This window comes from Melanerpes formicivorus, unplaced genomic scaffold, assembly GCF_026170545.1.
Source record: "Melanerpes formicivorus ecotype bairdi unplaced genomic scaffold, bMelFor1.0.p_v2 SCAF_17, whole genome shotgun sequence".
Taxonomy (NCBI): Eukaryota; Metazoa; Chordata; class Aves; order Piciformes; family Picidae; genus Melanerpes; species Melanerpes formicivorus.
Window position 1 is genome coordinate 6,960,143 of NW_027142369.1, and position 24,605 is coordinate 6,984,747.

A 24,605-nucleotide genomic window follows, 5' to 3' on the forward strand; every position below is an offset into this window, starting at 1 on the left:
GATTAGAAGAGTATGAAGCACACATTTAATGTTATTAAATTCCTGGTCTTTATTACCACTCAGAATCAATGTCCTTCCTCCCTGATTGCATGGAAGTGGAAAGGCCCTGCCTGTCTACATTCTAGTGCATTTGACAATGTAAAAATGGGAATGTTTGCAGAGAGACCATTGAAGTATCATTATGTTTTAAAATAAACCCCCAAATCTGAAAAAAAAGACCCCAGAAACAAGCAAACACCAGCAAAGCGTGTGCTGGCTTGCTTCAAAGATACCCCTCTCCATGTTCTCAGTGGAGAGAAACTGATCTGGCTTTCCTTCCCTCTCAGATTCACACATTAGTAGAGTCTAAGATTAAGCTGGATTGGTCTATCCAACAACAAATCTAAAATTCATCATAAGCTATTTAACTGAAGCTAATTTTGCTAGTATTTGCTTGAGGTGAATGACTTGCATTTTGAGTTTCTGGAAAACATTTCTGTCTTGATGTGAAGATTATTAAGAGATCCACCAGATGATAATTTACCAGTGTTTCAGGCACTGATTTTTGTCATGCTGAACTGAGATTGTGCAGACCTTCATGCAGTGCTAAGGGAGGGATTCTTTCCAAATTTTCATGGTGGTTAGAGTGAGATACAGCATTGTCTTTCTCCAATTTTTGACTGGCCAGGAGGAAGAAAGAACGAATGATAGAGAAATTATTATACATGTTCCCATCTCTCATTTTTCTCAGGGTCAGATCCTGCTGGGCTTTAGCTTTTGTAACTTTATCCCTGAATGATTGGACTGTGTCTCTGTATTCCTCCCAGGGTACCCATCCTTGCTTCCATCCTCTGTATGCTTCCTGTCTGAGTGTACACAGGTCTCCTGGCTTTTTTTGCCTGGCTTTTAACTCTTTAGGATGGACTGCTCTTGAGCTTGGAGAAGGTGATTCTTGAATATTAACTAACTTTCTTAGGTCCTTCTTTTCTCCCAGGGACTTATACCATTGAAGTCTTCTGAGCAAATCTTTGAAGATTGCAGTGCCTGCTCTTATGGAGTTTAGGGCTTTGAGTTTGCCAAGGCAGCCTTTGATCTTCACATTCCCAACAAACCCCTTACTGTTGGTGATTATGAGGTCCAGCAAAGGCACTTCTTCCATTGGCTTCTCTATCACTTGGGTGAGGAAATTGTCATCTACACACTCCAGGAACCTCCTGGATGCTTATGCCCTGTGGTGTTGTCTCTCCAATAGATAATGAAGTGGTTGAAATCCTCCTTGAGGACCAGGACCTGTGAATATGAGGATGCTCCCACCTGTCTGTAGAGGGCCTCATCTGCTTGTTCCTTTTGGTTAAGTGGCCTGTAGTAGACACCCACTACAATGTCACTCTTAGCTGTCTTCTCTTTAATCCTTACCTATAAGCTCTGAGTTGGCTCTTCATCCATCCCCAGGAAGAGCTCCATGAACCACAGATGCTCCTGTAGAAAGGACAACTCTTCCACCTCATCTTCCCAGCCTGTCCTTGTTAAAGAGCTTGTATCCCTCTCTTTCAGCACTCCAGTCATGAGAACCATCCCACTGTGTCTTTGTGATCCCAGAGAGGCTGGGGTTTAATCCCCGTACTGTGTGCAGTAATGTACAGATACTTTAGAGAGGCCCTCCCCACCTGCAGCACACTGATTTCCCAGAAAGGTTTTTGAGGAGTTTTCCATAATGGTGCCTTGTAGGCACTTTCTTGCTGCCATGCAAAGTGCTGGTGGTGATCCTGGTTGAACATTTTTTTGTTGATTTTGTGATTCCTTCCTATCACATCATCCCAGGCTCATTGTTCATCAAATCTGTCTGTCACTGTCTAACAGGAGTACAGTTCAAAACTAAGTAGCAGGCAGCTGTAACTTTGGACTTCAGGCAAAAAGGAGCTGTGAACAGTGTTTTCAGTGGGGGACTGACTCCTTCTATGCTTGGGCTGTGTCTTCTTCATGCTTGTGTCTGCAATCACATAAATAGAGACCAGGTTCACTTATTGTGAGGTCTGGGGTCATCCTAGTGAAATTGGAGTGCTATTGGGCCCATGAAAGTGGGACACATAGGAGAGAGAGATTTTTGTGGTTTGATCTGCTGTTATCTGGGGAGCCCAAAAGACAACTGAAAACCAGAGATGGTGGGAATATGGGTATGAGGTGAATGAACTCAGATGGGTGTAATGGGAATTGTGGAAACTTAAAGGATGAAGACAGATCATTTGCTGGGAAGAACAGACATTGTTTATAAAAATAATTTCTAGAAAGTAGAAGCTGTGATTGGGCATCTCACCCAGTAGATAATGAATGTAGGCAACATGGCACAAGCACTTTTTACCTAGCAAAATCTCCTCCTCAAATTATCTAGTATTCAGAATGATAAAACATAAGAAGATGCAAATATAGTGATGGGTCAGTATTAGAATTAAATACAAGTAAAAACTGGGACTGTTGGATCCAGGTCTGTAACTAAACACTTTTATGACCTTTGTGGAAATTTAGATTTGATGTCAGCTCAGGGTTTAGCAAAAAGTGCAGGTCACAAAATCTACATCTGAATATAGGGTATAGATCTATCAGAGATTATAATTAATATGGTACCTGTAGAGCTGTTATCCATAGGCAACTTCAGGCTGAAGATATAGTTTGAGAAGCTACTTTAGCCTAGAGAATGCAGCCTGGAAGATGGTATGACCAATGCTTAGGGGTATGTTGACTAATAAATAACATGGGGCTTGGCTACATGTGCATGGTTTAACACCTTATGAAAATCTCAAAGTGCATTCTAGGCATCTTCAGAAGAGATCTGCATTAATTGTTTTTTAAAAGCATTGTGATATATGTCTTTACAGGTCCTGAGGTCAGAATACAACTAAAATGAGTCACTCACATTATCTCTCTGAAATAGCCCAGAGCAGCAATTCTTTATATTCTGTAGAAAGATTAGGAAGTAAACAACATTTGGTGTTCCCTGAAGATCCTACCAAATAGCAGAGGCTAAGCTTCCAGCTCTGCCATGCTTCCAGCACAGCTGTGTCTCTGGGGATGTGTCCCCAGGGGTAGAACCCATCCTCTGTCTGATCATAGAGAGCTGCTGTTTAGGAGCAGCATTTAGTCATCTGTTGCAATAAGCTGCTTAAATCAACGCCTGTTACCAGGCTTGACCTAGTAAAAGAATCAATTTACTGTGTGCTGAACTGTGAAATTTTCAGCAGCATGGGGGGCTTTGGATGAAGTGGCAGTTAAAACCCCACACTGACTGTGGTGCCTCGTACCACTGAATTACGTAACTTGGTGTCCTGAAAACAAGGTTCACATCTATGCTGGGCACCTCAGAGTGCTTTCCTGCTGCCTACTGAGAAACCTACACACAGGATCACACAAACAAAAGGCTTCTGCAGCACGTCAGTTACCGTCCGTGTACACGCTTTATCCTGCACGTAACATTTCTGTAACATCTCATTAAAGTTGTGGCAGGTCAAAGGCCCTAAAAACACACAGTCAGTGTTCTGGCTCTGTTTTGTTGTGCTATGACAACAGCTGATGTGCTCTAGGCCTGATGAATGTTATGGGCCCAAAGATCTCTCTGAACTCTGGCCTGCACAGCCTCCTTTCAACCGTGATGAAGATTACCAGAGCCCAGGGCTGTTTAGTCTTTGCTAGCATGTCCTGGAAAAGCGCGCTGCGGGAAAGGTTCCTGTGCTGTTCTGCTGCACGCGGCTCTGGGAGAGTCTCGTGCGCTGTTTTTCTTGTTGCATCTTAATGCGACTCCTCACCAGGGCCCAGGACTGTATTCTTTCAGCGGGATCCGAATCTTGATCTCAAAAGAGCTGTTAAGTCACTGATGCGGGTCTTTGTCTTAAGAGTTGCCTAAAATCAAACAGAGGCAACAACGTTGCAGTTAGCTTAAAGCTGACACACTGTTTATTTGGCTTGATGCAAATGTGACAGGAAGGGCTCTGAATTCTTCTGCTGATTTATAACTCTGAATGATTCCATCCACTTCTGCCTCTCCCTGCTGAGCATCATTTCAGCTGGAGGCTGAGCACCAAAGTATGGCAGTGAGAAAAACAGTTGGAGGGAATGTGTCCTAATGCCTCTCCAACTGCAGAAGGATCAGGCAGAGAACCTGAATCTACCCTTGCTTGCTCTTACTGATGTGGAGCCAGGGGTCATCACTGGAAGTGCCTCGGGTGATGTAACAGACAGCCACATCATGTTGAGGCCTGGCCTACCTGACAAGTTGCTGTGGTGCCTAAATCCTGCAGCTAAGGAAGCTTTCAGCTATCTCTGTGTGTAATTTGTGCATTGTAGCTTGTGTGTAAGGGGCAAGAGGTTGTGAAGAGCAGGCAGTGCTTGGGAAGGATGACTGGTTCCTCATGTGAAGTTATGAAGCATTAACTGGGAAAAGCAGAACCTGTGACACAATCAACAGAAGTCTGCAGCATGAACTGGGGGTTGGACTAGATGATCTTTGGAGGTGCCTTCCAATCCAAACCTATCTATGATTCTGTAATTCTATTAATTACTTTCCAGTATTTTCCTAGATTTGATAGATACCACAGGACCACCAGCTGACTGTTGAGCTGCCCTCTGTGCACCAGCCCAGGTAACCCACTCTGACACTGCATTTAACCAGCTCCCCATCAAACCTGATAAGCCATGACTGTGATCCAGGCTCTAAGTTTGACAGACATAACATAATGTTAGGTCAGTTTTCTTGATGTGTAATTGAGAATCTGGATGACATAATGATTACACCTGATTTACTGTTTTCAGTCCTTTCAAAGAGGTACCTGTGAAACTTCACACACAGACACAAACTTTTGTAGGTAATAGTTTCTTTACACAGGTTAGCTTTTCTGGTAGCTCCATGGGTGTCACATGAAGTCAAACTGATTGTAGGTAAGTCCTTACAAAAGTTTTTTCTAAATCTATGAATCTTTGCTCTGCAGGAAAGTGTCAGTCAAACAGAATATAAAGGACCATCGTTAAATAAATAATTTGTTAAAACTGTTACCTGTTTTGCACTGCCGAGGAAATCCTTTATACATGGTATTGATCAGTGAGATCCAAAGCAAGGACACACTGATACAAATGTACTGAAATCTAGAGGGAGACACAATTTACACCTGTCAAGGATCAAAGCTCAGAAGGAACAAGGATTGATATTGTGGAGCAACTGAGCATTACAGCAATATGCTTCTGGTGCCAGTTGGTTGCAGGAAGGAGTCAGATTTAACTGCTAAACTGATGCACCCATAGTTTGATCTTATTGCTCCAGATATGTTTACTCAACACCAGGTTTTGCCATCATTGCACAATCAAGCCAGCAATGGAGGTTTTCTTTGTTACAAGGTGAGTGGCATGTCTGTTCTCCTGTGATCATCTCACCTTTGCATACACATCTCAGAGCTCAGCAATTTCCTAAATCATCTCAGTGCTGCAGTAGCTGCAGCCCTACTTTGGCTCAGGAGATCCTATTAACTCTATCTGACCAAAGCGTTTTTCAGCCATTCAATAACATATAAAATAATACTATTCATATTTACCTCCCAGTAATCACCATTCTGAAGACACCAAGCCAGCTCAAATATCAGATGCTCATCTGTTCTAAGCATGTATAATTTAATGACAACGCTCCAGACATGTTTCCAAGCTTTCCTAGGAAGAGTGAGGGGCAGATTATTTTACCAACTGATTTTTTTTAGGCCAGCTTTCAAATGTAAAACAATTTCTTTCCTTTTCCTTGCACCAGACCCCTATGTAAGTTCTAACATCAATGCCTGGATCCCAGTCAGAACTTACTTAGCTCATCTCTAATGGTTATTTGCGATGCATTGAGCGTTGTCAGGGTGATAAAAGCTGTACAGGTCATGAAGGAAATCTGCTTTCTGCTGATTTTATGAAAATCAAACCTATGCACCCCCAGAATTTATAAACAAAACCTTCCATGTATTGGTTGCCTTCTTTGTAACCTTTTCAGCAGCAATATTTAGCTATGTTTCATTGCAACTGCTTTAATATTTTTTAACGTTTCTGTCACAATGAATTGCAACTGATTCACCTAATGTGTACTAATTTGCAAATTAATCCCATTAATTGAATTAGGCTTAACTGATCTGCATTGTCCAATTATTCATCTGACTCACCCATTCACACACAGAAGAAGTAGCCTCAGTGGGTTATTGTTCTGTTCCTTTTGAATCACAAAACAGCTGCTAGCTTTCCCCAGCTGTGAGGCTGAGATCAAACATTAGGGCTGCGAAAGATGCTTTGCTTCAAATGAGGGTATTAGAAATAGGGAATTGAGTAATGTAAGATCAAGTGTCACAAAACAGAGCAAAATGACATGACTAGGAAGTTAAATCCAAAGCAGCATTTCAAGGCTCTTGGTCCCAGCTCAAGAGTGTTTTCCTGTGTACTGTGACATCTTTTCCTGGGCTTCATAGTGAGTGTGTGCTAGTTAGAAGGGGTAAAGGAGAGGGGAGAAAATAACTGGTTCCCACTATGGCCTCCATTGATGGACTAGACCCCAGTGTGATATAATGCTACTCCTTCATCACTCAGCAAAGCAAGAGGTGGTTTGGTGAGACTTTAGTCTCACTTACCTCTTCATGAATGCACCGAGTATGGCCTATAGAGACCCAAGGAGGAGCTGTTCCTTGTTGGTATGTGTGGGAGAGGCCACACTTACATGCTTTGGGATCTGCAGGTAGACTTGTGCCAGTCCGAGGTTTCCCTGACCAACTTTTCCAGCTTTTGTTTTACTGATGAAGCTGGATCTTAAATTTTAGCCAGAGGTTGGTTTTCAGGAAAGTGAGAGCAGCTGTAGGTCTTTACTGCCCTTTTTGTTTAGGAAGATGAACTTGAAGATCTCACTGGAAGAATTGTGTGGGACTGGGCTTTTTCATTCCCTGTTCAGCATCTTGGCAAGTGGGATCTGTATGTTTGGACAGCTCTAACCTGTAGCAAAAGATGTGGTGATGAGCTTCACTTGCAACTCACTTTTTCTAGTAAAAGATAGTTTCAGGGATTAGGAAATGAACCGTGGATCTTGGGGCATTTACATCTCTTGCACCTAATTTTATTGCTCAGCATGAGAGCGTGATTTCTGCTGGTGTCTACAGGTGAGGGAAACAGAGGCACCTCGAATACATCTGTGTAGTTTGGATTGATCTTAGATATAAAGCTAGCAGGGTGCTTTCTCTTGGCTCCAGTGCAAAAGGAACAGGTGATCTTATAGTCACAGACAACATGAAGGATCCTGGCATTGTCAAAGAAAAAAACCTAGATGGGATTTAAGTTAATATCTCTTGGCCAACAGCATCTTACCCAAGGTCTCCTGTGATTCTGAAATGGACAACAATCTTACACATCCTCCTTAGTCCACTGTTACTAATCTCAGTAAAATATTAATTCTTAATGCTGTCATATAAAAAGCTGAAAGTACCAGTGAAGCATATTGGCTTTTTAAAAGTGAAAAGTGAGTCTCAGGGGAGTCTGGATAGCTTGGAGGGTTGCATAATACACTGATGAATCCATCAGCCACTGCTGTCTTCAGAAAATAATGGTAGCTTATGATTGTAAGTGATGCTTGCTCTCAGGGAATAAAAATCCTGACCCTTGGAGGTTTCTGTGCATTCATCTCAAAGGGAGCAGCCACTTGAACATCACTGCAGTTCTGGGCTAAAGGCCTTCAATTACTGCTTGATACTTAAGTGTTGTGGGTTTTTTTTTTTGTTTTAGAGGGTGTCCTACTGCTGATAATCTCCCTGTAGGAGCCTTACTAGAGATGTATAGCACTTTAAGAACTGCATGAAGGAAAATATATTTCCACTGAGAGGACCGATTTCTTTTTTTCAAGGTACAAAGAATACTTCAAATTCAAAGACTGCTCCTCTGCCTCAGTATGCTTAAGCAACAAGATCAACATAGCTAAGAAAAATTGCAAGGGTGGTCCCCAAAGTCTCTTCCTAAGTACCTTCCTTTTTGTGCTCTGAATACTGCAGAAGCAGTTAAGCTTCTCAGAAGGACTTTTTAATTCAAGCAACAAAATGCAGCACTTACCGCAAAACTGAAGTGGCCTCCACTTTGTCTTCTAAATAGAAATTATGATTTCAGCCTCTTTATTGCCACTTCTACTAAACATGAATCAAGAAGCAATCAAGTCTGAAGGACCATAGGAATCTCAGATTAATACAATCAGTCTGACAGTAGGGAGTCTTCTTTCTTTTTTTTTTTTTTTCTTTAATATATATAAAAATAGCAAATAGCAACTCCAAGTAGGTCCTCTGTTTATTTCTTCCTTTATTGCCACTTGTTTCACACCATTAAATGCTTTGCAAGAAAGGTGCAGAACTGCAGCTTTTATAGGTAAACATTAGATGAATGTACCTGTCAGGTTACAAATGGAATCCTATATCACTTTGCTCATTTTGTTTTGTTTTTCCCATCCTAAATGAAATTACAGAGAATTAAATTTTTGAAGCATGACCATTGCACAGAGAATTATTCAGCTAAGAGCTGGCCACCTGCACGGGGTTCTCTCCTCCCTCTCCTTAAGCTTGTTAGTCATTGTCTCTGTTACTAATTAGGTTTTCTGACCTAAACTTATTTTGCAGATGATGGATTTTAAAGAATATTGTAAGGGACAGGACATCAAGGTCAATATCTAAAGCTGGTAGTAACCTTCAGAGAGTTTCTGCTCTGCAATAGCTCAGGAAAAGGAGAAGCTGTGTGCTAAGCAGACACTCTAGTTGGTCATTTTTGTTGTGAGTTTTCACTCTCTTACCCTTACAGCACAGCATGCAGCAAATAGTAATGCTGATAGTGACACCGTAGCTATGAAAGTTAAAAGCCTTACTCATTAAAGAAGCACCTGCTATGTGTGATGTCTTGAAAATGCTTGCAAGGTGGATAAACAATATATTTTCTTGCAATCTAAGGACAAACTGACAAGGAGTACAAGGAGAAGGAAGCATTATAAGCATTTTAAACATCGACTGCTTTGTTTCTGACTGTGAATTCTGAAAGGGAGCTTTACAAGGCTGAAGTGAAAGCCATAATTGGATCCAGGGCTAATTCTGCCAACAGCATGGTGCAGTTGCAGCCTAATCTTTCATATCTATAAAATGGAAAATTCCACTTCAGACCAGTTCTGGTGCTAGATCTACTTTAAATAGCTCTTTTCTCCTCCAATAAGCCTAATGGCTTCATTACGGTCTCTTGTGATATAAGGCACTGCTTGGAGCAAGTACGGTGACTAGAGTATGGTCCTCCACTGGCTTCATGGTTCAGGAAACCTTCTCAGGAACAGATTTTCACCACCTGGCTTACAAGGACTAGAAACCATAAGGAGGAGTATTTTCTGAGAATGAACTCATGATGAAAATAGAAGGTCTTTAAAACAAACAAACAAACAAAAAACAACAAAAAAACCAACAAAAAATCCAAACACCTGCTGAACACACACACACACACAGAGTGCTTTCAGAGGACTCGAATCTTGTAAACAATAGCATCCCTGTAGCTACAAGGACACTGGCTGGCACCATGATCTCCACCTCCTGGGGACATCTGCACCATTGCCTGTCTGCAAATGATGAACATTGTCTTAGGTGTGCTGGGGTGGGGTCATTTACAGCAGGTTGTTCCTCCTATGTGGGGGGGAAAAAGTGAGTTCATTTGATAGAGGACACCTGTGGCTATCAGTAGTACTGCTCCAGCAGAGCAGTTTTAGACTAAAGGGTACTCTTTTTATTCCCTCCCACAGACTGGAGCTGTTTGTTTGCATAATCTGGCCAGTTCTCTTCCATGACTGATACAGTGGTGTTGACTTATTCTGAAGTCTGGCAGCCTTCCTTGACTTCCACGGTACTGTTCCTTTTGCCATGGGAATGGCATACACTTGTGGGAAACATACACTTAAATTGGGATAAGCCCTGAGGAGGTCAGGCAGTTGAACTCAATGATTGTTGTTGATCTCTCCAACTGAAACATTTCTATTCTATTCTATTCTATTCTATTCCATTCCATTCCATTCCATTCCATTCCATTCCATTCCATTCCATTCCTGATCCAGGGTGCCATATCCAAGGCTGGGAATCTGTGATGCCTTTATCCCTGGAGGCTTTTCTTTCAGTATCAGCTGCTGTCACAAAGAAAAACAAAAAAGCTCTTGGCCAGATCTACAAAGACTTATTTAAAACTTCCTATGAGATGTGGAGAATTTGTGCTAGAGTCTTAGGATTTTCCTTAGAAATCCAGTAAGTCATAATTGTTATGACTCATTCATATACAAAGCTTTACCCTGGATGAGAATCTGAAACAAACTTGGAATCAGCATTCCACTGGTTTACCAAATATTCCAGTAAATTGTGCAGTACTGACAGAACAATGCAGATATTCCTGGTTGTTATTGCTCCAACCTTCCTTGAGATAGCTTGGTATTTATATACACAAACTCTCATTTTCTCACACTAGGATTAAATGAAGGGAATCACCAATTTCAGTGAGTTTTGCACTGGTAATAATTCAGGTCTCCCCAGCAGGCTGATTAGGTTCACTGGGTAAGACAGCTGTAGGATATCCTGTGGCTGGAGAGGACGACTATTTGCAGAAACATTGAATCTGGGAAATGTCATCAGTGGGTGAGATGGAAAAGATGTGTCTGAAACCATAAAAGCTAATGGTGAGATAGGCTGCTTGTAACAAAAGAAAGTAGAAGACTAGAGGTAATTTTTGCTGGGTTTATTCCAAGTCATTGCTCTTTATTGGATTAGCTAAACTAAAATCCCCTCTAAATTAATGCTTAGGAACAAAACATTTGGAATAAAAGAAATAGTATTTAGGTAATCAAATTTGTTTGTCATCAGATTATCTGATCTCCTTTGCCATCACGAAGAGTCATATTTTCAAATGTATGCATTTTGATACTACTTTAAATTCCATCATACACAGGTTTAAGTCTCTCTGAAGTACTGAAACAATCATTTTATGCTTTTGTGAGGCAAACAAAATCTTGTATAGACTTGTATAGATCTGCTGAGTAAAATACACATGGGGAAAAAAGCTTTATTTAATCTGTGGTATTCATTAAGTGAGATACAGTGATTGTGTTGACTTGAGTAATTACCAGAAACAAAATGAGCCTCCTTGAGGTCTCTTCCAGCCTTGATGATACTGTGATACTGTCATACTATGGATGTGGAGAAGAGAGATCTGACTTCCCTCCTCTCAGTCCCAGAGTGGGATCAATTTTACACAAAATATCTGTGTCTCAGCTCCTTCAATCATTCTGTGAGGGAAGTAAAACCAACCTCCTTGAGAGCAATTTTTTTGAAAATGAGGTTTGTATTTGTGAAGCCTTCTGAGAAATGTAAAAGCAACTTGCCCACCCCCATTGTCTCTGTGTAAGGATCTTCTGTGCACAAAATATGAAGAGCAGATTCAAAAGGAAATCGAAGAGCCCAAGAGATGGAGATCTGAGATAGCTATGGGGTCTCCACAGACCAGCGAAAGAACTTCCATGTAGACCTATAAGAAAAAAAAAAAAGAAAAGAAAAGGAAAAAAAAAAAAGCCAAACTCAAATCTTGACAAATCTTAGTAAATTCCATCACTCATAGAGGTGAAATTACCCACTCAACAAACATCTCAACATGAGTTCTCAATGTGTACTTGCAGCCCGCAAAGCCAATCAGATCCTGGGCTGCATCAGGAGAAGTGTGGCTAGCAGGTCGAGGGAGGTGATCCTCCCCCTCTACTCAGCTCTGGTGAGACCCCACCTGGAGTACTGCATCCAGTTCTGGAGCCCCTATTACAAGAGGGATCTGGACATACTGGAACGTGTCCAGAGAAGGGCCACAAGGATGATCAGAGGGCTGGAGCACCTCTCCTATGAGGACAGACTGAAGGAGTTGGGGCTGTTCAGTCTGCAGAAGAGAAGGCTCCGAGGTGACCTAATTGTGGCCTTCCAGTATCTGAAGGGGGCCTACAGGAAGGCTGGGGAAGGACTTCTCAGGATCTCAGGTAGTGATAGGACTAGGGGGAATGGAATGAAGCTGGAGGTGGGGAGATTCAGGCTGGATGTGAGGAGGAGGTTCTTCACCATGAGAGTGGTGAAACCCTGGAATGGGTTGTCCAGGGAGGTGGTCGAGGCCCCGTCCCTGGAGGTGTTTAAGCCCAGGCTGGATGAGGCTTTGGCCAGCCTGATGTAGTGTGGGGTGTCCCTGCCCATGGCAGGGGGGGTTGGAACTAGATGATCCTTGTGGTCCCTTCCAACCCTGACTGATACTATGATACTATGATACTATGATCTCAGATGCAACTTTTTTCTAGATGTGATACCTAGTTTTGAGGTTGTATCAAAATTAAATGAAAATGAAGATTACCTCACATATTAGATGGAGCAGAAAAAGTTTAATTTATTGAACTCCTACAGATTGCATCATGTTTTGAAATTTAGAAGTGAACTTAAAGTCCAGATTGAACCTGACTGTGCTGTTATACCCTAACAAGATCAGCTTGGTGTTTTCATAACAATACTTTGTTAGCATTAACAGGCAGCCAAATGCCATGTGAAAGATTAATTGAAGCAGCAGACAGGAAAGAGCCGAAGTTTGCCTAGGAAGTCCTTTATGAGCAAAACACAAATTATACATCATTGTCAGTGACCTATAAACATTTATGGGATGAAATATTTCTTCCTGTTAAGAAGCAAAGAGATGTTCTTAATTTTAAACAATGGGCAACATTTGGAAAGAAAGGTTCTTCTAAGCAACAGCATGACAAGCTGCTGGAATGGTTTGTACTTGGTCTAGAGAGATGGCCCTTCGTTTTCTGAATGTGTGATCTCACAGTACATGTCTAATCTCTTTAGGGGAATTTATACCCCTGAAGTAGTACATGCAGGATGTCTACCTATGATGCAAGAGGGGCATGTTAAAGTGTTGCTGTAGCCCATCTTCCCGCAGAGGAGTGGTGCATGCAGTCCTGCCTGTGGGGCTGGATTTGCTGTTAGGGGAATCTTCTGCTGAAAATCCAAGCTTTTTCAGTCCTTCAAAGGTTTGAAATGTAATTATCAAAGACCCCTAAAGAATTTAAAGAGGGGACTTTCCAAACATCAGAACAAAATCCAGTGCTGTCCTTTTACAGTTATCAGCAATGATTATTCAGCTTTGGGTTGGCAATGGAGCAGGTTCAGGGTAGGGATGTCAGAATCTGGCCCATAAAGGCAATCCAGTCTGCATTTTTTTTTGCAGACATGTAATATTATTACTTTTTTAAATATATTGCTGCTCACAAAAGTAGAAGATGTTCTCATTTTCTTAGTTTTGATGAGCTATGTTAATAAGAATTATTCAAGGGTTTAGCCTTATATAAAACTCTGACCCTGCAGAAAATGTTTTATCCTCAAATTCAATTCCTAGACTTCTTTTTCTCAGCAGAACATCCTCAGGCCTTGCATGGCAGAGGAATAACATTTATTAAGCTTCAGTGGTAGGAACTGATTAGCTTAGCAAAAATGTCACAGAGTACCTCACTTGCAGGCATGTATATAGAATAACAGTTCAGGGACAATCACTTAAAGTCCAGAAGAGGGCTTGATCAATGCTGAAACACACACAGAAAATCAACTTGTTAAAAGTCAAGCTTCAGCATTCATTTTCTAGAGAGCATGATGGAGTAGGAAAAGCATGAGAAAATGAGCTCTCTGGACTTTGAAGACCCCACTCCCTGACATGCTCCTGGTTTCCTGCTAAATCCCCTCTATGCAAGCCCCAGGATATGTGTGAGCCAGTGCTGGAACAATTAAATTACCCATCCCAGAAACTTTACAGGGGATGCTATGTGCTTCACCTAGGGGAAGCTCAGGGCTCAACAGGAGTAGGCTTCTCTCCTCTGATCCTGACAGAGCAGCTAAAGGGACCCTATGGAATGCTGCCACTTTTCCTGACTAGAACAATTTTGAAGCTTTTAATCTCAGAAACTTCCCTCAGGGAGCTAAGGAGCAGAAATGTGCTGAAGAGACAGCAAAATCTTTTAAGGTCTGTCACGGTGATGGTCTTGACGATGGAGAGAGGGGCACCCAGCTGGAGTCTGCCCCACTCTTCAGTGTTCTCCCTCTTTATGGGATGATGGTGTGTGAGACCAGTGCTGGGCATGGGCCTACTTTGCTTTTCTGCTTGTGGTGCTATAAGTGTGGTGCAGAAGAGTCATCCCAAAGGATAGGTATTTGTTTCCCTGGATATGTTCCTGTGTGAGCTACTCTAGGTGGTCCTGCTCTGGTGGGGATTTGCACTAGATGATCTTTTGAAGTCCCTTCTAGCCTCTAACGTTCTGTGATTCTGTTGTATATAGTGGGTCAGTATCCATTGGCTTCAATGGTAGCTTTTTATATGGTACAGAGAAGAGGGATAATGGGTCTGCTATTGCAAGATATGAATATCCCTCTTCTCCCCACCCCTCCCCACCCTTTTCCTCCCCTCTTTGCACCATACCAAGTGCTTAAAACTTCCTCCCACCTCTGCCCAGTGCCCTAAGCCCAAACACTAAAGCCAGTTACTCTGCACATCCCAGGTACATTACAGCAGAAGAAACAGCAGGTTTGTGACTCCTAATGAGATTTAGGACTCACTGGATGGATGGAGTCATGCAGTACTGGAACACAACTACTCTAGTGGGGGAATCCCAGCAGCCTGTGAATTTCAGGCCCTTTCAGGGCAGGCAGCAGCTGAAGATGCACGTGAGAGCTCTGTCAGCTGCATTCTGGGGATCTGCTTTGTTTGTGGTATCTGTGTCTTACCAGAAGTACTGACAGCCCAGGGACTGACATTAAAGTGTCCTCTCCTCCATCTCTCTGTTATTTTTCAAAAATAAAGACCTTAAAAGGAAAATTATTTTGGCATGAAACTAATTGTTGAGGGAGGGATAAAGGAAGCTGTTTATAAAGTCTGGGTTACTGATTTACAAGAGAAGAGAAAATAGCACTTATATAATAGGTCAGAGGGGCCACAATGTTCAAATTCCAGATCATGACTGTTTAGAGGAGGATTTATCAGTGAACTGTTTTCAAAAGTATGCCCATACTGTGGTGTTTGCTTAGATAAGAAATAATGAGAGCTTCTTGGATGAAGAATGAAAGATCCTAAATGAAGAAAACATGTCAGATCAGGACATCAGCTGCTTAACTAATTTGTTTAATGGATTTGGATCTCTCTGGGGTAGAAATTGTTCTGCATAATAGTCCCTGGTATTCTTAAGGGTTTTTTTGGCTGATTTTTTTGTTGTTGTTGTTGTTTTATTTTGGGTTTAGTTTGCTTGTTTGGGTTTTTCTTTGTTGTTTGGGTTTGGTTTTTGTTGTTGTCTTGGTTTTGCTTTTTGTTTGCTTGTTTGTTTTTGTTTGGTTGGTTTATTTTGGTTTTAAATTCCACATTTGTGGACTGCTAATTTTAAACTGATTTTTTTCTGACCTTGTATTGTCTCACTACCCCAAACCTTTTATAGAGCACTCTCATATACCACAAAAAGCCAAGCCCCACCAACATTAAATCATGAGTTACAGTTTTAGTTTTATGCCAGTTGAAACAGTGGAAGCCTAGGAGGCTTTGCTGATTTTGCTGGATAAATTCACATTTTGACCTTTTTCTGCTATGAAACTGATAAATATAGCAAAATGAGTTTTCACATCTTCAGGGTAGATAATTTTCTGTTTGAAACGATGCTCTAAGGGATATTCTTTTTCTTTCATGAACTTTCTCCTCCAGCTAGAAAGAAAAATAGAAACCTTCTAGTCCTGTCTGGTTTGGATGAGAAACTGTGAAGGTCTACAAAGGTTTTAAGTGGTTACAGGAAAATGCCAGTATATATAAAATCACAGAATTAACCAGGTTGGAAAAGACCTTCAAGATCATCAAGTCCAACCTATCACCCAACACCATCTAATCAACTAAACCATGGCACTAAATGCCTCATTCAGTCTTAACTTTAAACACTTCCAGGGACAGTGACTCCACCACCTCCCTGGGCAGCCCATTCCAGTGGTCAATCACTCTTTCTGTGAAGAATTCCTCCCTAACATCCAGCCTAAACTGCAAAATTGTTTTAGAATCATAGAATTGTTGGGGTTGGAGGGGACCTCAAGGGTCATCCAGTTCCAACCACCCTGCCGTGGGCAGGGACACCTCGCACTAGATCAGGTTGTCCAGAGCCACATCCAGCCTGGCCTTAGAAACTCCCAGGGATGGGGCTTCTACCACCTCCCTGGGCAAATCATTCCAGTGTCTCACTGCCCTCATGGTGAAGAATTTCTTCCTAACATCCAATCTGAATCTACCCATTTCTATTTTTTTTTCCATTCCCCCTTGTCCTATCACCACCTGACACCCCTGAAGTCCCTCACCCACCCCATTTCCCCCCTTTTTCTCCTCAAATCCCAGAGCACCTGGGCTCTGTTGGTGTCTCCTCCCACCCCAGGTGTGGCTACTTGGCCCTCCCCACCCACTCCCCTTTTTAATCCCCCCCAGGAAAGGCAGAAGCCCCAAGCTGAGCCCATCTGGGCTGAGGATCCTCCTCTCATCACTGGTGAGTCCTCATGGTGCACACTGGGTGATGGTGGTGGTGACAACAAAGGCCGGGGGGCCTGGTGGCCCCCCGGTTAGGTAGGGAGAATATTGATATCTACTCCAATGTCATCCATGGGTGCTGGCTGGGCCTCCTTACTAGGGCTGAGCTCCTCTGTGTGGTATTTTGGCTGGTGAAGGTCTTGCCCCTGACTCTGGGATGAGTGCAAAAATGGTGGTGGTGGAGCAGGATCTGTTTAGTCAGATGATATTGTGCTAATTGCACTATTTTTACCTGGAGCCCCCTTGACTCTGCTCCCACTGTTCAATAAATCTCTGCTTTTGTGCCTCATTTACAGACCATTTCTTTCTCCTCACTGCTTCTTTTCACAAATAAGGATGGAAAGGAGAGGAAAAAGCAATAAAGCATATCTGGAAAATGCATTCACTTATCAATCAACTCTGAACAGGAAGCCTTCATGAAGAGGGGCAGGTTGGAAAGTGAAAATCACTTCTTATGAATTACAAGACAAATTTCATGACAGACAAGAAAAGACTGCATCTTTTCCACTGTGGTTATGTTTCCTGGTAGTAAATGCAGAGGAAAAAAAGTTGAAGCTGGCTTGGAAATCCAGTCACACTTCTCTACAGAAAGAATCACTGAGAAAGGGACATGGTGACAAGTGAATACCTATCCTTCCTACAGAAATACAGAATTAACCAGGTTGGAAAAGACCTCCTTTTCCCCTTCAGGAAAGTCAGGGATAGACACTCTGCCTTCTACTGAAGAAAGAGAGGTCAAGAAAAGTGCATTTCTTTCAAAAGGAAAATGTATTCAAAGGCAGTGATTTCCACCAAAGACAGTGACAGAATATGGGTCATTGTGGTGACAGCTGAACTCTGAGCCAAAGATGGTCACTGGGGGTTTAGGTCTCATATGGGAGTAAAATTTCACATTTTTTCCTAGCTTTTGCTATCTCTTCAGTTCTTTGGAGACAGAGTATCTCCTGTTGTGTGCATGCACAGTGCCCAGCATAGGTAGAGTCTGTAGCTGGATAGAGCCAAAAGAAGATAATTATCATTCTGCAGTTAATGGAACTTGTATTTCAACAGAAAGGTCAGGAAATGGGAACTGACTCTCTTAAGTCCCTTTTCCTGGGTTTGGCTCAGAAAGAAGCCATGTTCCATCTTATTTCACTATCTATATTAGATTTGTATATCTTAGCACCCATATCTGTTCTAAGTGGAAGACATTGTTCTTCTGCTTGCCAAGGCTTCTAGATATCTTGTCTTAAGTAGCAGAGCCCCTAGAAGATGGTATTTGAAATGTTGTTTACACACATGGCTACATTTATAGGATTAGGTTTCTGAGAAGCCACCCTATAATTTATAAAATTATAGGGACTTGAGAATATAGGAATATAATTCATAAAACTATGGGAAACCAGAGCATAAGGAAAATAGAAAACTTTCATTTTTTACTCTTTTTTAAAGATAATTTGGCATTTAAAAGAAACACATAATCCTCAAAAGAAAAAAAAGTAGAATAGAATAAACCAGGTTGGAAGAGAACTTTGAGATCATCAAGTCCAACATATCCAACATCAGCTAATCAACTAAACCATGGCACCAAGCACCCCATCAAGTCTCCTCCTAAACACCTCCAGTGATGGTGCCTCCCTGGGCAGCACATTTCCAATGGCCAATCACTCTTTCTATGAAGAATTTCTTCCTAACATCCAGCTTAAACCTCCCCTGGCACAGCTTGAGACTGTGTCCTCTTGTTCTGGTGCTGGTTGCCTGGGAGAAGAGACCAACCCCTACTTGGCTACAACCTCCCTTCAGGTACTCGTAGACAGCAATAAAGTCTCCTCTGAGCCTCCTCTTTTCCAGGCTAAGCAACTCCAGCTCCCTCAGCCTTTCCTCATAAGGCTTGTGCTCCAACCCCCTCACCAACTTTATTGTCCTCCAGACACATTCCAGCAAGTCAGTATCTTTCCTCAACTGTGGGGCACAGAACTGGACACAGTCGTTGAGGTGTGGCCTAACTAGTGCTGAGTGCAGGGGCAGAATGACTTCCCTGCTCCTGCTGGTCACACTGTTCATGATACAGGCCAGGGTGCCATTGGCCTTCTTGGCTGCCTGGGCACACTGCTGGCTCATGTTAAAACAAACATGTCACTCTAAAAAAGTTGCGTATTGCTTGACTGGTTTGCTACAGGATAGATTCATATAATTCCAAAGATAAAATAAATGTCATGTCCTTCTTCCTTCAATATAACCACATGGTATCATGCTTAGCCCTGGGACTTCCTGACCATTGCAAGATTTCATGGGCGGCACAGAGACAAAGATAACAGTTGTTATTAATGTATCACAGCTTCAAGACACCTAGCCTTTGCCCCTGACCAGCCAGGTAAATACATTAAAGCTAAATTCCTTTGAATGTGTGACACAGGTCCCATGAAGATGGCAAGTGGCCAGTCAGAAGAGCAAACCAAAAGCAAGCAGTTAAACACAGTGGAGCCAGATCCAAAAAGCAAAGCAGCACATCTAGTACTGTAGTATGGAGATCCCCCTGTTTAGAGAACATTAATCAGTCAGTGATTGATTTTTGAGGAGAGGCTGGCTGCTGTGGGTAAAGGCTCATTATTGTAATAATGCAGATAAACTGGCGCCCTGCAACCTGTCTGGAGAAGTGTTCTGCATTTGACTAAGTAATGGAGATAAGGTAATGAAAAGCTCTGGGAGCCTGGAAACCATTCTTGAGCTTCAGGCAGAGGGCATAGTGCTGTGCAGGAACAACAGGCAGCACAGCTGGGGAGAGGGAATGAGGCAGATATTGGCTCACAAAAGGGAGTGTTGTCGCAATGCCAGCGACAAGCAGTGTGAGCAATCTGGCAGTCTAGGCCTAGAGCCTGACATGGTGGTAGGCCATGCTCAGCATAAGTGCAGAAACAGCTAGCGGTGTAGCAAAACAGTGCTGTGCCTGCAGCATGTAACTAAAGCAGGACACTGGTAGCTATAAACATAGAAAGTTATCTGGGAACAACAGGACACGCACCTGCATCAACAACCTCACGTGTCATTAGTAGTTGGATCAATAATCTATGATAGTGCAATGTGTGATCACTCGTGAGAACCAATGAAGCTATGCCAACAATGCTCTCTGAGTTTATATAAGTTGTAGAAGTTCCCCTGATACGCACTTCTACTTTCCTTTGTCTTCTTCTTCTTTGCTTTACTTTGCTGTGCTATACTCACTATGCTCGCACTATAGTCCTGCAATACTGGAACAATAAAGGAACAATACTCGATCGTATTGGTCGTATGTATCGGCTCCAATCTCCGTTGTGTTAGGGTGTGTGTGTTTTCTTTTTCCTTTTCATTTTTTCTTGCCTGGCAGCTCGATGAGGTGAGCAAAGGGAATGGATCTTTGCTTCTGATAAATGTGATGTTCCTTGAGTCTGGTGGGACTATGACAATTTACCATTCTTATAAACGAAACAGGTTTATGGCAGCTGCTCTATTTGCATGAAATAGTTTAATTCTACATGAGGGACTGATTGCTGCATGCAGTCACAAGTTGAGCAACACTGTGCATTATTTCTGTTATTGGTTGACTCCTTTTCATCAGAGATTGGTAAACTACCCATGAGACAGTTCGTTCTTTCATTGCCTTGTTTTTTGAAGAGGAAAAAAAATGTCATAAACCCAGGCAGTTAGGGAAAAATGCAGTGAAAAATAACAAAACAGTAGATATTAAAAAACTAAATAAAAGATAGAAAAGAGAGAACAAAGAAGAACAAAACTTTGAAGATTAATGTCAGTTCTCTTACCTCCATCATTTGGACTTAATGCCTCGGAAATGGAATCAGTGCTAGTAAACCTAGAGTGTATGTCCCCCCTGGGAAGCTGAAGGGGCTCTGTCTGATGAGTTACTTGTGTTTTTCTGGAGGGGGGTGATAGGTGCATATGTAAATACAGACCTCTGCTTCCCTCAGGCCCTCCTGTTTCCAGCAAATGCTCTTTGCAGTCCCTGTATTGATATCTCCAAATTAGTTGCCACAGTATACCTCAACTTTGAGACCATATTTACTGATGCCTGCTAAGAGACAAACCAGTTACATTCTCTGTGAGCAGTGAAGGCTAGTGATTTTTGCCTCTTGCCTCTTTTACCTCCATCATCCAGGAGAAACTGAGGCTTTGATTCTTCCTTTGTTTAAAGCTTTAAGGTACAAGCTATGTCCAAAAAACCCCAACAAACCAATGATACAAAACCAAACCCACAAAAAGAAACCAACCAAACAAAAAAAAATGCAACCTTACATGAGATCCTTCTAGGCAACCAGCAAATGCTTGTGTGGACAGTAGTGCTGTATCTGGAGATTAATGTCTGGATACCTGCATCTCTTTAGAACCCCAGAACCTGAGAAACATCCACAGGCTCTTGTGCTAAAAAACAGTCTCCATAGGTCCTCCCAGCCTGCCTGATGTCATGGAGGAAAACTGCAGGCACTAGTAGTGTACATTCAGTTTCCACACAGCTGGTGATGGTAGCTGAGCTGCTGGGAAACCTTCACAGCTGGTTTGTGGGTGCAGGTGGAGTTCATCAAAGTACAGTTACATTTATAAAAGCAGATGTTTTAAACTTGGCCTGAGAATGTAGCTCTTAGCTAAAAATATGACCTTTTTTTGTTATTTTGAATCGTGATGGTGAAGAACCAGAAAAACACCTAAATTTTCCAAAACAGTTTCAGACTGTGCTTTCAAGGTCCCTGTTTCAGTTATTGTAATGGTAAGACTGATTCCCTGAAAGTATCAAGAATGCATAGGCTGGCCTTGTGATTATCATTTGACATCAATCTAGAGAGGAGGGCATGGTCTGCACTGTGGACCTCATCAACACCAGACAGATTTTCCCTTCAGTGCAGTGCCAGGGCTGTGACTTTCTCTGGGGATGGCTGCATGCAGTGCATGGGGCTGTGATGAAGAGCTGGAGCAGTAAGTTGGTGAGCAGGATGGGATGCCCATTGCTCAGCTCTGCTGAGTCAAAGATTTGAATAAAAAAATAAGGGCATCTGCTGAGAAAATCACATTTAATTAGAAGGGAATAAAATGAACGTGCTGAATAAAAGGAGATCAGAGCTGTTTCAGAAAGGAAGTTGAATTAATCCATCTGGGAATTCTCTGAATAATGATTATTATTAATAACACTGAGCAGTTGAGTGGTGTTTTTTGGGTCAAGTTCATTGCTGTGAATCATCACAACAAATGTGAAATGTAGGTTATTTTTCAGTATCCAGATGTCATGTCTAATTTATATTAGTTTATCACTATCATATGCTCTGATATGTGGGTGAATTCTGCCATCATTACTGAAAGGGTTTCTCCTGCAAATAAGAATCTCATTATTATGCATGTCCTCACATTAAGTATGGAATAAAATGTGCAGAATGTTGTATGGAATTACTGGTTTTGTCTCCTGTGTTGTTCAAAAATGTGTTCCTTTATGCAAAAGGTCATTTCAGGCAAGTGTTTTGTATTTTGGCTGTAACAATCTTCCTTTTTTCTACTTCAAGTCCCAGAACTCTGCACAAAATGTAGCAGCATTTTCTTGAAAGCCTGATCATGAACCCCCTAGCAGCTAGATTCTATACCAGCCGAGTCCATGGGAGCCTAACCACTGAAATTAGTACATGTAGTGCACCACCATATTAAAAAACATTGATCACACAGCTTTGATTCCCCTCCTCACTTCAGATTTGGTGGCTTTAGCAGATCCTTAATTGTTAGCAGCCAGGATCATCTGCTGGGCATCATACTTTTTGCAATGCCTTTGGTAGCTGAGATCCCCTTGCCCAGTCTAGCATCAAAGTTTTGCAGCCTCAGTTGATAATCTATAACATTTGTACACATTATTTATTGCTCCTTGTCTTAATTCCATTACAGTTGAGAGTTAGTATAGGTCAAAGCCATTTTCCAGGCAAACTCTGACTGAGAGGCATGGTTCTGAAGAAGGTCTCCTTCTGTATAGACAGGTTTGAAAAGTAATTGTGAAACAAGTATTAAAATAAATAAGTCTGTTCATGCTACAAATAACATAATTAGGAATGTTCCTAGAATAAATGTGTATTTTTTCTGGAGTAAACAGGGCTTAAGAGCTTGAAAGGTGGGTTGGTAAATAGTATATTCTAGATTTTTTTAAAGTATTTTTTGTCTTATTTCTGATGATTAAAAGTAAGTTAAGGCATAAAATCCATGAAAACCCATACACAAACTCAGTGCTGATTGTTTTCAGGCTTTCCTAAGCTGATGGAGTGTCATGTTGCTTTCAGCTGCTCAGTTCCCTTGAAGAAAGGGCACATCTGTGCAATGTGTGCTTCATCCAGGTGGCAGTGACAGGCTGCAGGCATCAGAAGGGATGAGTTGGCTTTTTGGGCACCTCCAGTCATTCTTGTTGACAGTGTGTGACCAGCCAGCTTGGACAGATGCTGCAGACCCTTGACCTAAAGTCAATTCAGTTTGTACCTTGCTTACACACCTGAGTAGTTTTCCCTGGTATAAGAAATAGCTCAAAAACAGGAGGAAAAAAATATTTGCTGGTGTCCTATGGCTGCTGAAGTTTTTCTAAACCTAAAATGAAAATTAGCTGTGGGGAGAGTAGCTTCCTGTTTGTAACCTGCAATTCCATGTTCACTTCAACACTGGAGGGATTGCTTTGACAGAGAGCTGAGCTGGGACGTTGGGTGGTCCCAGTTTGGGACCTGAGGTCCTAGTTTGGGTTTTCGTCTTTCAAGTGGGAAGCTGAGGTTATGAGCAGCCACAATCCCACAGTTGCTGTGGAAGCCTGCCCTGAATGTGCTGTTGCTATCCAGGAGTGAGTGGGATGCACAACAGGCTTTTCAGTTGCCCCATTCATTCCAGATTATGCACATGACCACAAAGGTATTGTCTGTGCAAAAATGATTATTTTCAGAATAACATTTTTGTAGTCAGGCTGAACTAAACTGCATGCATGTGCACACATAAATCACATGCACATGTGGTGATTTTCTTCACATTTTCTACTGTCTTGTTTTGTGTTAATTAATTCACCTTCTTCCCCAGAATTAGGCTGAATTCTCTGTGCAAGTTTGTATGAATATGTCCAGTTTTGGATGGACTGCTCCTACTCCGTTTGTTGATTAGTACTATGAATTTTGCATTGTTCTCCAGTAGGATGGGTATCTGATGTCATTGGACTGTATGACAACCCCCTGCTGAATTGCCTGCATGCAGCAGCATCTGCCCGCCCACCATCAAGAAACTCAAAGCCTGGGAGCCATGTCCCATGTTAGAGCAGTTGTCCCAGTGCAACCAAACACAGGCACTTACTTCAGTGTAAGGTGAGTTGCCATCTGGAGGTGCCATCTTTCTCCACTGATGGCAAGATTCCAGATTATTTAGATATATTAAACACCACATTTTTTTGTTTGGTAAAAATTAGGAGAGCAATCCTGCTTTGGGTACTCAGTGGCTTCGTAAGTCAGCCTTAATACATCATAGGTGTTGAGAGTAAACCTCTTCTCTCATATGACAAATGAAACTAGAATGTTGATAATTCTCAAGGTCCTGACAGCAAAAGTGGAGCCTGTTCAGATTACATGGTGCTAGGCAGAGGCTGTCTCTCACCATGTGAGACAGGAGCCAGCAAAGTATCATAGTATCAGTCAGGGTTGGAAGGGAACCCAAGGATCATCTAGTTCCAATCCCCCTGCCATGCGCAGGGACACCCCACACTAGATCAGGCTGGCCAGAGCCTCATCCAGCCTGATCTTGAACACCTCCAGGGATGGGGCCTCAACCACCTCCCTGGACAACCCATTCCAGGGCTTCACTCATGATGGGATTTCATCAAAAGGTACATCTTGGAAAGTTGAAACTCTGTTAAAGAGAATGTTGAATTTAGAGCATCCCTCAGACCTATAGTGGACCAGTTTTCTGTTGGTACAGCAAATAGCATTTCAGATTAGACTTATTTTGGCTCAGAAATTATAAAT

General features: G+C 42.1%; 1 protein-coding gene across 2 annotated transcripts in view; it reads right to left on the bottom strand.

Moving 5' to 3' along the window:
- The window catches only part of PRIMA1 (proline rich membrane anchor 1), a 149,486-nt gene that overhangs the window by 63,858 nt on the left and 61,023 nt on the right, over positions 1–24,605 (bottom strand). Inside the window, exon 4 of one of the 2 annotated variants that reach the window (XM_068148827.1) lies at positions 10,753–11,538. The exons of the other annotated variant lie outside the window; for it this stretch is intronic. Within the exon in view, the coding sequence (XP_068004928.1) occupies positions 11,496–11,538 (43 nt within the window). The 3' untranslated portion in view covers positions 10,753–11,495. Of the gene's footprint in view, positions 1–10,752; positions 11,539–24,605 lie in introns of those variants that run through there. 2 annotated transcript variants of the gene reach the window in all.